Raw genomic sequence first — 13,034 nt, 5'->3', positions numbered from 1 at the left:
TCGTTTTCCATCTCAGATACAGCCACGAGGACCAAAGGCTCTGCAAGCCAACTTCTCGTTCCCATTGCACCTGTGCTCCTTACTGCTTTCCAAGGGGTTGCACAGGGACAAGTGGCTGGAACAAAGTAATAATTTTTCTTGATGATCAGGATAAAACAAAAGTCACTTCGGAGTTAGCCCTGCAGGTTCTTTGAGCGATGAGTAGCTGATCGTAAGGAAATTAGAAGTGGCGCGGAACCTGTAAGAAGTAAACCTTCTCATGTGAATAAAGATAAGACATTCTAATGAGAATAAACTCACATTAGTGGCCAGGATTCAACAAACTTTGGCAATGCATGCAAAATTTTATGCACTTACTTAGGTACTATGCAGAATTATGTTTGCAATACATGGACGAACAGCGATCCATACGTGCCTATTACCAATATTTTTGCAGATGTTAAATATTATGCCCCTTTTCTATCTGCTTCTTTTGCTGCATTTGTGAACAAGAAACATTTCTTTTTGCAGCATTTGGTGTGTTACTGAAATTTAACATAATTTTTTTTTTTTAATTTAAATGAAACCTGTTGAAGGGCGGAGGGGGCAAAGCAAAGTTAGCCCAAGGTGGGTGGAGTTACAGCTGTATCTGAGCTGCATGGGGAGGAGGGTTGGAAGGAGATTAAAAAGAACCAAGGGGAGCTTTAGATGCATGGATCCTACTGGAAGATGAAGATATGTGTGTTTTTAAATCCCTTAAGTGCTTTAAAAAATTTCTCCATCTATTTTCAGACCCTCCCCACCCCCCTCAAGTCCTGCCAGTCCAAACTATGTGGGAAGATGTACAGGGAACGCCTTTACCACTCCAGTGCATTAGAAATTAAGCTAATTTCTAATAGGACTGGCTAGAAGACAAGGATTCTTACTCACAAACAAGTCTGTTAGTTAGCAGGGAAGGATTTCAGGCAAACCAGTATCTGTACATGTCCTACCTTCCCAAACACTGGAGAGTGAAGAGGAAGAGGCTAAGAACTAGCTCTGTTCTTCCAGTTATGCTAGCATCTTGAAAAAAAAGTAGTTACTTTTAATTCCTCTAATGCATCAGATAAATTAGGGATCCATTTGCTTTTTTCGAAGAAGCAGCAATCCTGGAGAGCCATGGAATAGATGTACAGAGTCCGGGAGGTCATTCCAACAGCGACGACGTTGATGGCAATGACTACTCAGAGCAGGTAAGCATCACGGCTGAGCCTCTTGGCCCAAAAAGGGAGAGCTCATGCGACACATGAAGAGGCCTTCTACCTCTCGCAAATCAGATGTCTCTTGTTTTTGTTTTGCTTTTATGTAATTGTAATGGGGAAAGTGGAAGAGCACAGCTCCCCTATTTGAATGTGTTGAGCAACCAGCATTCACCCACATGGATTTATTGTCATACAACAGGACACTTGGCAAGTACGCAATGGGGAGGAGGAGGGAAGATGTTCAGAGGGAGGCAGAGAAGCAGAGAAGGTAGAAGAAGACAGGAGGATCTGCTCCAAACAAGCAAGTTACACCATTCACGCCACACGCAATGTATGAAAAATGTTAGGAGAGTGTTAACTCACCCAGTGCACTATGCATAACTTGCGCTCTCCTTACCCATGGCACCGTTCTAGTTACCCACCCTCAAGAAAGGGTGTACAGGTCTTTAACAGTTGCTCCTATATATCAGGAACCAACATGCTTCCCTGCAAAACTAGGATGTGTGTTCCTCTTACACCTATTATTTCTTTCTGCGAGAAATATCTCCATTGTAGCCTGTGCTACAGTCACTGTGAGTTGCTTATCTGGCACCCAGAGCAGTACAGCAGTAAGCCCCTGCCCAGTACATTTTATAATCCCTTTTGTCAACCTTGCCCAGCAAGACACTGAGCACCCTCCTACAAGGTGCTGAGCTCCCTCTCTTTGTCTGTGGGAGTACCTTTCGGGAGCGTCTCAGGATCAGTCCCTAAGACACTGACAGACAAAGGGTGAAGGGTGGGGGGAAAGGATTTGATTAAAGAAAGTTTGACGTTTTATTTGGCCCCGTACCTGGTCCGTATTGTTCTGCAACGATGTGCCACTATTTGGATTGTTTACATATTATCTGTCTTTTTTTTTTTTTTTTTCTTTCCTTTTTGCGTTTTAACTCTTGCCTATTCTCTGTTTTTCTTGGTTATTTTTAACCCTTGACAGCAACTTCTTTTTTAAATTCTCTAGCAAAAGAATACCCCTTCCCGCACTCTGAGCCCTCACCTACCCTAAAGTTGGTGACCCTTCCTTCACACACCTTCCTGACAGGTATTGCATCCCCTTCCCAATTTTCCTTCAGGTGTCAGTGTTGGCCAAAACCCCTCAGGGCTGTGTGTGCTTGGCACCAGTGGACTCAAACAGTTCACTTACTTGGTTCTGGTTTTGATGTGAGCTGTGTTCTGTGCTACACCCAACATCTGGGTGGGCAGATCGCTTTTAATTGACTCGTTTGAGAGAAGTAGGTAGATCTCCCTCTATAAAGGCTGCTGGTGGAGCGTAATAGCAACTGCGTGTCCTGGAATGAGTCCCCAGCATACTTGGCTCTGGCCCAGTACGACAGATAGCTGGCAGAGGCATTCCCAGCCGCGCTGCTTCTGATGGGTATTAAGGCCCTTTTTATAGGTCATCACCAGCAGATTTGGTGGAACCAACTTTGCTAGCTCTAGATGATGAGAGGCTGCTCTCTGACTGTTATAAAATATTCTGAAACTGCTGCCGAGCGCAGATAATTCCTTGTCATTCAGAGGCAGAACCTGAATACTGAGATGGAGCATTACGTAGACTCCCAAACTATGTTTTTTCTTCTGCGTGTTATCCAAAATACTTTGAAAAGAGAAATAAATTGGTTATTAAAATTTAAAGATCTTTGTTTAGAGTCCTTAAAAATTACATTTCTCAGTAATCTAGCTGGGCTCCTCTATGAAGTGTAATTAGGCATTAGCAGCAAAGCGGATTAAATGGCAAGCTCTCCTGATGACCATTTAACATCCCTTAGCTGTTAAAACCATAAATTCTGTTTTCCACAGTGACACTTAAACTCTAGTAAACTTTAAAACACAAAGTTCATCCAAGTACTGACAAAGTGCCTATAACTCCAGAAGTCAGGACTTTGTATTTCTTACCGTGGTAAAGATTACCGAGAGGCCCTTAGAGCGTGTGCACATCACAGTATTTTCCTGACACTCACTGTAAATGAATGCATTCCTTTAAATAACCTTGGGATTTTACCAAATCCTGGCTTTTCTCTGCCCCTCAGCGTTTGCCACATGTCATTTTAATTTAAAAATGTGTAATAACACATTTCAAATTCTAAATTTCGCAAGTTCATCACTTAAAGGCTGTTGGAAGACTGATAAATGTTTATAATTTCCTTTCTGTAAATAATAATAATTTTAAAAAATTGTGAGATTATGGCATGGTAACTGTTAGTACCCCATTTGAAAGAGGAGAGAACACCATGATTTTGCCCAAGGTTCCCAGAAGAACTTACTTGACAGCTGGCATTACAGTCTGGATATTGCTGGTTCTCCTTCCTATCGTTGAAAACCAGGCCCTATTTCTGACGTAGACTGAGAAACATGCACAACTCACTGTAAAATTTATGCTAGAACTGTCAGACCCTTAGGTCTGATATTGTGTGGCCGTTACACACCTGTAGAAGGCAGCCCTTCTTGTTCATTGATTTTAAAATTTTCACCGGAGTCCTGTAGCAGCAAAGTTTCTCTGGATTAGTTTTGCTTGCCGGCCACCACAGCCGTCAACACAGTGGTCCTCTTACAGCTGAGAGACTTTGCTCTTCAGAAAGCAGATGAAGAAATACATGGCGCGTAGTTCAGTGGACTGGAGAACCTGGCAGTGTCTTCACCTGCATATTTGAATTATGGTGGTTCCAGTCCCCTGAAATCACTGCCCTGTTTTTCTTAGCAGCCTGGGAGGTTTTCAGCATCTTTTTCCCTATACCTGTGTGAATTCAGTGTCTTCGCAGGATACTGGCTCAGACCAGGGGTTAGGCTGGGTTTGTATCCTGTTTCCGAGTGAGGTCAATAGTAGTATTTAAGGAAAAAGTATTTTTAAAGAACAGGACAATTACAGAATGATTTTATTATAGTAGCTTCCAGCTTCTGGAAGTCAGTAGTTTTGAGAGGCTTCCTGAGCCAGGCTCTGTATCCACTTTGTTCTTAATTTACTAATTATTTGTAATAAACATTTACCAATCAACCATCAGCCATTTCTTTTCCAAGCTGAAGAACCCTTGTCTCTCTAGCCTCTCCTCGTAAGGAAGCCTCCCCATCCCTCTCTTCCCCTGGGCTGCTGTTCTGTCTACCTTTCCTAGTTCTATTGTGTCCTCTTTAAACGGGATGACCAGAACTGTGTATTCAAAATGTGAGCGTAGCGTGAATTTGTGCAGTACATAATGATTCCTATCTTAGTTTGGTTTCCTGACGTACCTTGTGTATCACTTTTATCTTTATAATTTAATATTTTCCTCAGAATATCCCTCCCCCCCTTTCAAATTTCTCTCTCGAAAATTGGGTACGCCGCTCCTTGCCCCACTTACCTTTGTCTGCACAGTGAGGGAAATCGGTCCTAAATCAATTTTATAAATTCTTTTCACCTTCTACCCCTGTAATGAATGTGCATTTTGCTGCCCCTATAGTCCATTGCTTTACACACTAGTTTTATCTGCTGGTTTTCTACTTATGGAGTAACAATGCTTCTCTCTTCTCCTTTCCGCATGCACAGGATGACAGCACTAGCCATAGTGACCATCAAGACCCCATTTCATTAGCCGTGGAAATGGCAGCAGTAAACCACACCATCTTGGCATTGGCCCGGCAAGGAGCCAACGAGATCAAGACAGAGGCTCTAGACGACGACTGATACAAAGAAAGGGGAGGGTCAAAGCAAGAAGTAACTTAGTTTTAGACGTAGCACCTTAGCAGACTTTCCTCGGTCCTTAATATGTGTTCTTACAGTATAACTTTGCAGTTTCTTGTACGTCAGTTAGCTGTTAGGGTCTTGTTCTGTGAAGATGGCATGGTGCCCTCAGCCTTTGCATATACTCTCTCAGTATTAATTCCCAATAAATAATCAATCAACCAACCAACCTCCCTCTCCCAGCCCCAGTGGCTAGAAAAATCTTGCTGCTCTGTCTTAGCATTCAAAGTGCTTCCAGGTATTTTAGACAGCCCTCAATTACAAGTCTTAGGCTACACTTAAAATCTTGGATACCCTTAGAGATCGTGTTAAAAAAATAGTCTGTACGCTTTCCTTCTCTGAGACTGAAAGGATGCAAGCTGAGGTAGTGGCACAGGGTCGATGGACACCAAATCGGGAGTATCAACAGAGAGTAAAAAGAACACTAGAAACCCCACTTCAGCATGGGAATAAATTATTTCCAGCTGCAATAAGCCGTGCCTCACTGGTCATACAGTGACTTGATATACTTTTGGGTGCTGTGCTGAGAATGTCCATTGGAAACACATTCACATATTTCGGTTGATGTTCACATATTCAACACAGACATCCTCTACTCTCACAAGCTGCGTGGCTTAGTGGATAAGTACTGCCTTCTGCCTCTGGGACCATGATTGAAGCCCAGCCTGGGATCATATGAAAAATGAGCTGAATGTCTAATGGACAACAGTCCACTTCTCAAAACCACTATTCATTATTTGGCATGGCTAGCAGTGCCTGCTCAGAAGAGGTCTAGACTCTATTGATCTGTCATTAACAATTTCACCACCTATTCTTCCTCTCGCCTTTTCTGTCCCCACCCTATTCCCCTCTCCACTTTGCCACTTTCAAAAGCAATGTTTTCCAGGAAGGTTATTAAGGTCACAAAATGGGTGAGTGGATTTTTACACGTCTGTGTAACTAATGCCTACGTCCTGACTAGCCTGAAAGGTTATTGGAGAACTTTTGCATCTGACCTTCGCTAGGTAACCACCATAGCATAAATATTCTCCGAAATACGAACTTTTTTGGTTTGTTTAAAGGCAGGAGGATCTCTTACCTGAGAAATGGGGTGTGAATGTTTTGTGTTCTCTTTACTCTGTCCTTGTTAAGATGTGAGAAAGCTATACTGCTACGAGCAATTTAATTAATAATTGGAAGCCATACTGATAATGGATGTGGTAATATTTGTAAAGCAAACCTACTTTAAGTAGCAGAAACTAATGGAATTGTTTTCCTTGATCATATGTAGCACTTTTGTTACTTTTTTCTTAAAGATATTTATATTTGATAAGTCTTTTTTTTATCATTTGAGAATTCAAAATACCAAACAGCAAACTTGCATTACAGAGTCACCCTGCGATCACCTTGTCATCTAGTATCTAAATGATGAACTGTGTGTGCATCTAAGAAAATTACATCTGCTGGCATTGTGTGGAAATGATCTCCTGGCATCCTGATAAAATGATATGTTGCTGCCGGTAAGAGGAAACATTTCAATGGAAACAGCACGGGAAGTGTTAGAGACGGGCAGGACTGTGTTACATTAAAAATAAAAATTAAAAACCTATGTAAATTTTTGTATATAGATATATAAAAATTTGCATAGCGTTTCCACAACATTCCATTTTTATCTTCCCCGTTTATGTGGGAATAGCTTAAAAAGGGGAAGACGGCTTAGTCTGAAGGATGGGTTTCCCTTTTCTCCCCTCCGCTTCTGAAGGTGGAGGGAACGAAGGGAAGTTGCGATTACTTGGCTTGCTCTCATCCCTTCCTCACGCTTCGCTATCGGGTAGCATTGTGAACCCCTAAACTGTGGCTCCTCGGCAGGTTTGTAGCCAGCCTAAGGCGTAGGCTAAGGAGATCATCTTTGCATCTGTTAATCTTGTGAAAATTGCTTAGGTAAGTGTGGAGGGGATTTTGTGCTTTCGGAGGGCACTGAGTTGGCACCTCTTTGTCTCTGTAACTTTGAAGATAAATAGGTAGGGCTTGGCCTCGTCTTTCATTTATGGATTTCATTGGAAAATTTATGTGCTTTCCTTAGATATAGATCACTGAAGCAGAATGAAGCCGTCTTTTTTCTGGTTTATTGCATTTCTTGAGTAGGCAAATTCATAAGTAGCATCAGGGCAGACTCAGGAAAGAAAGGAATTGGATCGGTGACCATTGCACCATTGCAGTTTTTTTCTTAATGTGTGTATGAATGTTTTGGTACTAAGGAGTGAAAGGACGGGGAGAGCTTTTATTTCTATTTTTGCACAGCAGAATGATCGAGCAAACTATAGCCTTAGTGGAATTTTACCTACTTATTCATACTACAGTCACACACCAAGCTGACAAGCAACATCCACGATTTATAGTAAGGAGATTTTAATAATCGATGGCCTCTTTACGTTGGGATTGCCACCACCATTTGTTCTGGCTGTTTCATTTTGAAAAGAACAGACTCAAACTGTTGGACAGCTGCAATTTTAAAAGAAATATTGCTTACTATACCATCTTAAAAAAAAAAAAAAGCCATTGTTTCAACCATCGCCTTTTTAAAGCAATAGGGAAGAATAAAAATAATACTAGAACTTCTATCCTGGTTATAGGTTCATGTGATGCAGGATCAAAGTAACACCACTACAATTGTATGTCTGTACCATCTAATGTAGAATAATCTGGTCTTAATTCTGTTTGTCGCTGTCAGGTAGCTGCTGGTCTCATCGTGCATGCGTATCCTATCTGAAGGTTAAACAGTTAAACCCCTCGCGAACAACTGGAGCTTGGCAGATCCTCCTTGTCTGTAGCTTCCTGGTAAACACCATCTTCTCCCCAGAGAAAACAAATTACTCTAGCTGGGGAATCAGACACTTAGTTCCACGGTGTCCGTTTTTGGTTTGCCCCTATTTTGGCTTTTCTTTGACCATGGAGAGGTACGAGGAAAGAGTAAGACTTCAGCTGTTACCAGGATGCTCACGGCAGTCTCTTCCCTTCATTCTGAAAGCTCATCATGAACAATTTGCAGCTGGCTAATAACTTTTTGGTGTGATGTGAATTAGCTAAAATAGAGCAGACACTGGTGTGATGATATCAGGGGAAGCGTATGTGATCTGGAGTAAGTGAAAGAATTGGTGGGGAGCGTGTCCTGGAATTTAGCCTTTGTTCTAGGGTTTTTTCTGCAATATGGGAGTCGTCTTTGTCTTTCTGTCTCTGGATTTTCTTGAAAATTAAGCCTCATTTTTGTAGCATTGCAATTTAGTTGCAATTTGTTGTAGCCAATCTGGAATTACTGCAATTTGTTCTTGCGTGGGTTCCCTTGAAGTGGATCTGGTGGCAGACTAGATCTACCTTTTTGTTCTGTGAATAGAGAAGTTATTTAAGATGCTCCTCTTCTGTGATGGGCACAGATTGCTTTTGACTTTGTAGAGTAAGTTCTGGCCGGTATTTTTGTCACTCATAAAGTCCTTATACTTGAGTTGTTGTCTCTTACCGTCTTCTTAAAACAACAATTTCTACCTCCACTTCTTTTTTGGATTGTTCTTGGGTTTTTTGTTTTGTTTTGTTTTTTAATTCCCCTACCTTTTTCCTGAAGTATGAGATCCCAGATGTTTGCAAAACCATTGAGTTGATAAAAATAAGTCGACGTAGCAATGAGCAGACATGTTATCCGTTGATGCCCTGGCGTTATAGAGACATCTTCTAAATACTCAATAAACCTACATTTTAGGATTACATTACAGTGTAATCCCATTACTCATAGGTTGGATGTGAACAAGTTGGGTTTGAGTCAGCAGTGCACCCTTGCAGCAATTAAGGAATCTCATTAGGAAGAGCCTTCAGCAGGTCAAGGAAAGCGATCAGTCCCCTCTGTTCATCACTCGTGGGACCACATCTGGAGTACTGCGTGCACTGTTGGGCAGGAGTGAGTCCATCGTAGGGCTGCTGAGATGAGAGGGTTGGAGCACATGTAATATGGTGAGAGTTTGTGAGCGCTGGGTTTGGTCAGGCTGGCTCTGGGGGCATCTTACATTTTGTTCTTCAGCTATCTTAATGGGTAGGTTTAGAGAAGACGGAGCCAGGCTCTTCCCAGAGGTGCATAGCAAAAAGGTGAGGGGCAGTGGGTTCAAACTGCATTAAAGAAAATCCCAGATGAACATAAAGAGGAATATCTTCATACTCAGAGTGGTAGAACAGTGGCCCAGAAAGGCAGTGAAACCCCATCCTTGGGGATATTCAGAACTCAACTGGACAAGGTTGGATTAGAGACCTCCAGAGGTCTCTTCTGACCTACATTATTCTATGATTCTGTACAAACCTGCTCAGGTTGAGGTGTTTCCTAGTTCTGATCTATACATGTTGACAGGTTTAAAGAAATTCTCGTGATTCATTGTTGGCTTTTTTTTTCCTGTTTTACTATTCATAAAACGTTATCTTTTCTATTCTCCTAATAGAGGGGAGCTTTATTTGCAGGGTCTGGCTCCAGGTTCCAATCAAGCCATAAGTAATAAATTTCATTAATTATTTGCTCTGTTTACACAGTTCTTCAGGGATATTTGAATTATTCTGTTTGTTTCATTGCCTAACATCAGACTGGTAAGCTTTCCATGTTTTCGTAACATTTGTGCTGTAGATCAGTTTTTGCCTTTGCTTGTGAGGATTTATCGTTGTCTTGCTGCTGTGAGTGCAGGCGAAAAATTTCCTATAGCTGAACATATTAGAGGAAAAATTGTAGCTAACTTAAGCCCACTGGTGACTACTGTGATAAGCTAGAAGTTTGTGGTTCAGTAAATCATTAATTGGTGATTATCAGAAGCTGAAAGGGTATGACTAGGAAAGAGTCACATTATACTCACTTGGATCCTCCTTTTCTTTCCTTAAACGTTTGCTGTTGGCCACTGCTAGGAAAAAAAAATACTTCACTCTACAGATTTTACGTCTGATTTGGATGTTATTTTGAAGACAAATCGCATTGGTGTTTGCGAATATGGACTGGCGTGGGGTCAATTAGACTCCCAAGTGTTAATTTCTGCCTTCAAGGTGCATAAGAACATGGAGATGAGTTCACCAAGATTTTGAGTTCCCCTATAAAAGTTTTCCTTCACAACGAGATGCTGCTTGCAAAGAAGCAAAATGAAAGCATCGTGCTGGCCTTCCCCCAGAGCAGTTGAGTCACCGAGACGTGGTAGTTGTAGCAGGGTTCCATAAGGAAACAGTTTTTATTTTTCATATAGATAAACACAGAAAAATTGGTATAAGAGTTTTCAAAACTCAAAGTTGCTGCCCCTAAAGCACTTAACGCAGGATGGTGTTTCCCTGTGTGTAATTTTAACTCGAATGCAAAGCTGGATTCACACCTTTCTCTGCAAATTACTAAGATTCAGCGTGAGATTTTGCCCCCAGTACTGAGAGCTGTGGATGTTTAGTAGGAGAAGATTTTTCTCCCCCTTTAACCCTGGAATTCTGCTCATTTTAGATAATAATTTTCTCACCAGAAGGTTTACGTTTCTCCCCGCACCCAGCTACATCATTGTGCAGCCCTCATTCCCCAGCGTTAATCAGCTTCTTTCAAGTTCATTGAATAATTACCAGCACATTCTAGGGGGGTTTTGACAAAATAAACTTTGCTCTTATTTTAGACAAGGCTTCCCACCCAAGTAGCTCTTGCACTCTTCAAAATTATTTAATTTGATAATATTATTTTAATCAAAGTCTTAAGCTTGTAGGCAATAATCTTGAATTTGGTGTAGTTGTTATCAGTTGGCAGGATTGGTCTTGAAAACTGTGTTACGCGTCGGTGACCTAAAATGTGTTCATTAGAGAACTGAAGATTTTGTGTGTGTGTTAGTAGCAGTAGTCAGGGTTGTATCGTGATCCCGGCTAATTTAATGGAGTTTTGTGGAGTCGGGCGTTTTCACTGTGATTTCTTGGAAGGGAAGGTTGATGGCCTGACCAAAAAATACCTTGCAGTTCCCAAGAAGAGTTGCAGAGACATTTCAAAATAAAACATTTCCCCCTTGGGCTTTTTTTGTAGCTGGGATATTTACTCAGGATATTGAATCAGTTATGGGCCAATAGGCATTTGGCAAGCTGAAAAGCATAGCCCTGAAACCTTAATTTTAGCGCCTATTACTGTTGTCTAATTTATGGGGTTTAAACTGTCCAACTAAACATGTTGCACATTAATGAAAAAAGAAGCATTCTAGAGGTGGCAGCTATAAATCCAAATTTAAAATACACAAAAATTATTTTTCTCCTGTGTGTTACAACTAGAGAAGTGGACTTGGTCATTTTGAGGACTGTCAATAAGAAGCCAGCATTTTGATGTTGGTCTTTGTCCAACAAATACAAGTAAAATCAAATAAATGAAAGTAATCTCAGTGGCATCAGTGAAACAGAGATGTGGGGAGAAAAATCCAAGCATCTAAAGGGTTGTTCATCGCTAACCTTCGCCTTAGGTTTTATCACTGAAAAGTAGCTTAGAATTGTTTGCTCGTGCCTGTTTTCACGTAGGCATCCGCTGGACGTAGGTGATGCTGTAGCTAAGATGGTATCGGCACAGTTACAATAACCACCACAAACTACTCTCTGGTTTTGTTAAGGTTCTTCGGTCACACTCTTTTTATGAAAATCCGTATCGTGCTTTAGCTTGAGCTCGCTGGAAGAAGTAAACAAATACATTTTACTCTTCCAATATACCAAGATACACTCTGTGATGCCTGCAATGTGCTTATCAGTGTAGTATCCAGGCGATAATGTTGACAGCTTATGTCACGGAGATGAAAAAGGATTTGCCATTTTGAGTGCGGGGGAAAATTCACGAAACATGTTTTAAATGCCCCTTCTAATCAGGCTGATCAAGAAAACGAACTGATTGGTTTGATTACTGCAATGTTGTGCTCTTCCCCATTCTTTCCAGTAAGCTTTGGAGTGCTCTGGCCAACAGCTTAAGCACGAGTGAACTAAAACCATTGAACTGGAGTGAACTGCGTAATGGGCCTTTGATGTTTCTGTATGTACAGTGCATCTCGCACTCAGATGGCTTGGCAGAAGGCTCTCTCTGCCATTTATTCCCTCTCTTCCCTCCGCTGTTCAATGGAAGCGGGTGTATTCTGCTGATCAAAACATCCAGCACACTTCTGCTAAATCCTTTCAAACTGCAGCCAGGGTAATTGGGATGGGTAGGATAAATGCATAAGAGTATGGCAGTAAAAGTGATGGCAGTTCTTTTGAATGACTGGGTGTCCTCCTGACATGTAATTAGCTGCTTTAGAAAGATGTGGATTGGCATGGTCATAATTAAAAGGATTTCTGTCTTTTTCTGTGATTGAAAACAGAAGATCTTCCGCCCCCTAATTCTCTTTAATACCAGTGTTATTAGTGACACTTGGAACACAGCTACTTCGTAAACTTAAATAATGTCCTGTTCCTAATGGTAACTTATAACAGCAGGGACTGAAACCGAGTTTAGTTTTCTATGCAAAGCTGCTTCTCTTCCTTTTATGTTTTTTCCCCCGCCCTGCTCATGTATGTATTGCTTCTCAGTAAGTTTTAGACACAAAACGGACATTTAGTTATGTGTGACGGCACGATTACGGATTACCCAGGGTTCTGATTTACCTCTTCTTGATTTGTTACTCGGTTGTAGCGTTGAGGAAGATCAGCCATGGCCCAGGACTCCACTGAATTGCTCATCCTGTGTTTTCACCCCGCCTGCAGGTGGAGGGTACCGATGGCACTGTTGTCCTCCGGTTCCTGAAGCGGGGCACGTCACTAGCTCTCTGCGCCGCTCCAAATTCTCCTTCCTAGTGTCTCGGTTTGGAAGCCTTATCAGCAGTTGTTGCCAAGTACATAACTGTATTGTCCTCAAGCTGTCTGCTGTCTCCTGTTGCAGTAAGCATCGTGCAGTGTTACGAGCTAACTCACCTTTTCCTTAAGAAATCTCAAAATAACCGGCAACTGGATAGTTGGCTGGACAGTACGTACGCTTGCCATTCACAACAGGAGGGGTGGTGACCTAAAATAACGTCGTAATCTTTCTCTGATATGTTGCTCGATTCTGAAAA

At 41.6% G+C, this 13,034-nt stretch overlaps 1 protein-coding gene across 9 annotated transcripts in view; it reads left to right on the top strand.

The window, feature by feature from the left end:
- Positions 1-6,431, top strand: part of HMBOX1 (homeobox containing 1) — a 112,499-nt gene extending 106,068 nt beyond the window's left edge. For 3 of the 9 annotated variants that reach the window (XM_082305823.1, XM_082305827.1, XM_082305826.1), the window contains 3 exons: positions 1,117-1,211; positions 1,420-1,551; positions 4,774-6,431. In XM_082305823.1, coding sequence (XP_082161949.1) covers positions 1,117-1,211; positions 1,420-1,551; positions 4,774-4,911 — 365 coding nt within the window. In that variant the 3' untranslated portion in view covers positions 4,912-6,431. Of the gene's footprint in view, positions 1-1,116; positions 1,212-1,419; positions 1,552-2,217; positions 2,299-4,773 lie in introns of those variants that run through there. The other 6 variants (XM_082305825.1, XM_082305824.1, XM_082305828.1 and 3 more) reach the window with 6 other exon arrangements.
- Positions 6,432-13,034: the final 6,603 nt, after the last annotated feature.

This window comes from Platalea leucorodia, assembly GCF_965183815.1.
Source record: "Platalea leucorodia genome assembly, chromosome: 3".
Classification (NCBI taxonomy): Eukaryota; Metazoa; Chordata; class Aves; order Pelecaniformes; family Threskiornithidae; genus Platalea; species Platalea leucorodia.
This window is presented reverse-complemented; position numbering and strand designations above follow the sequence as displayed.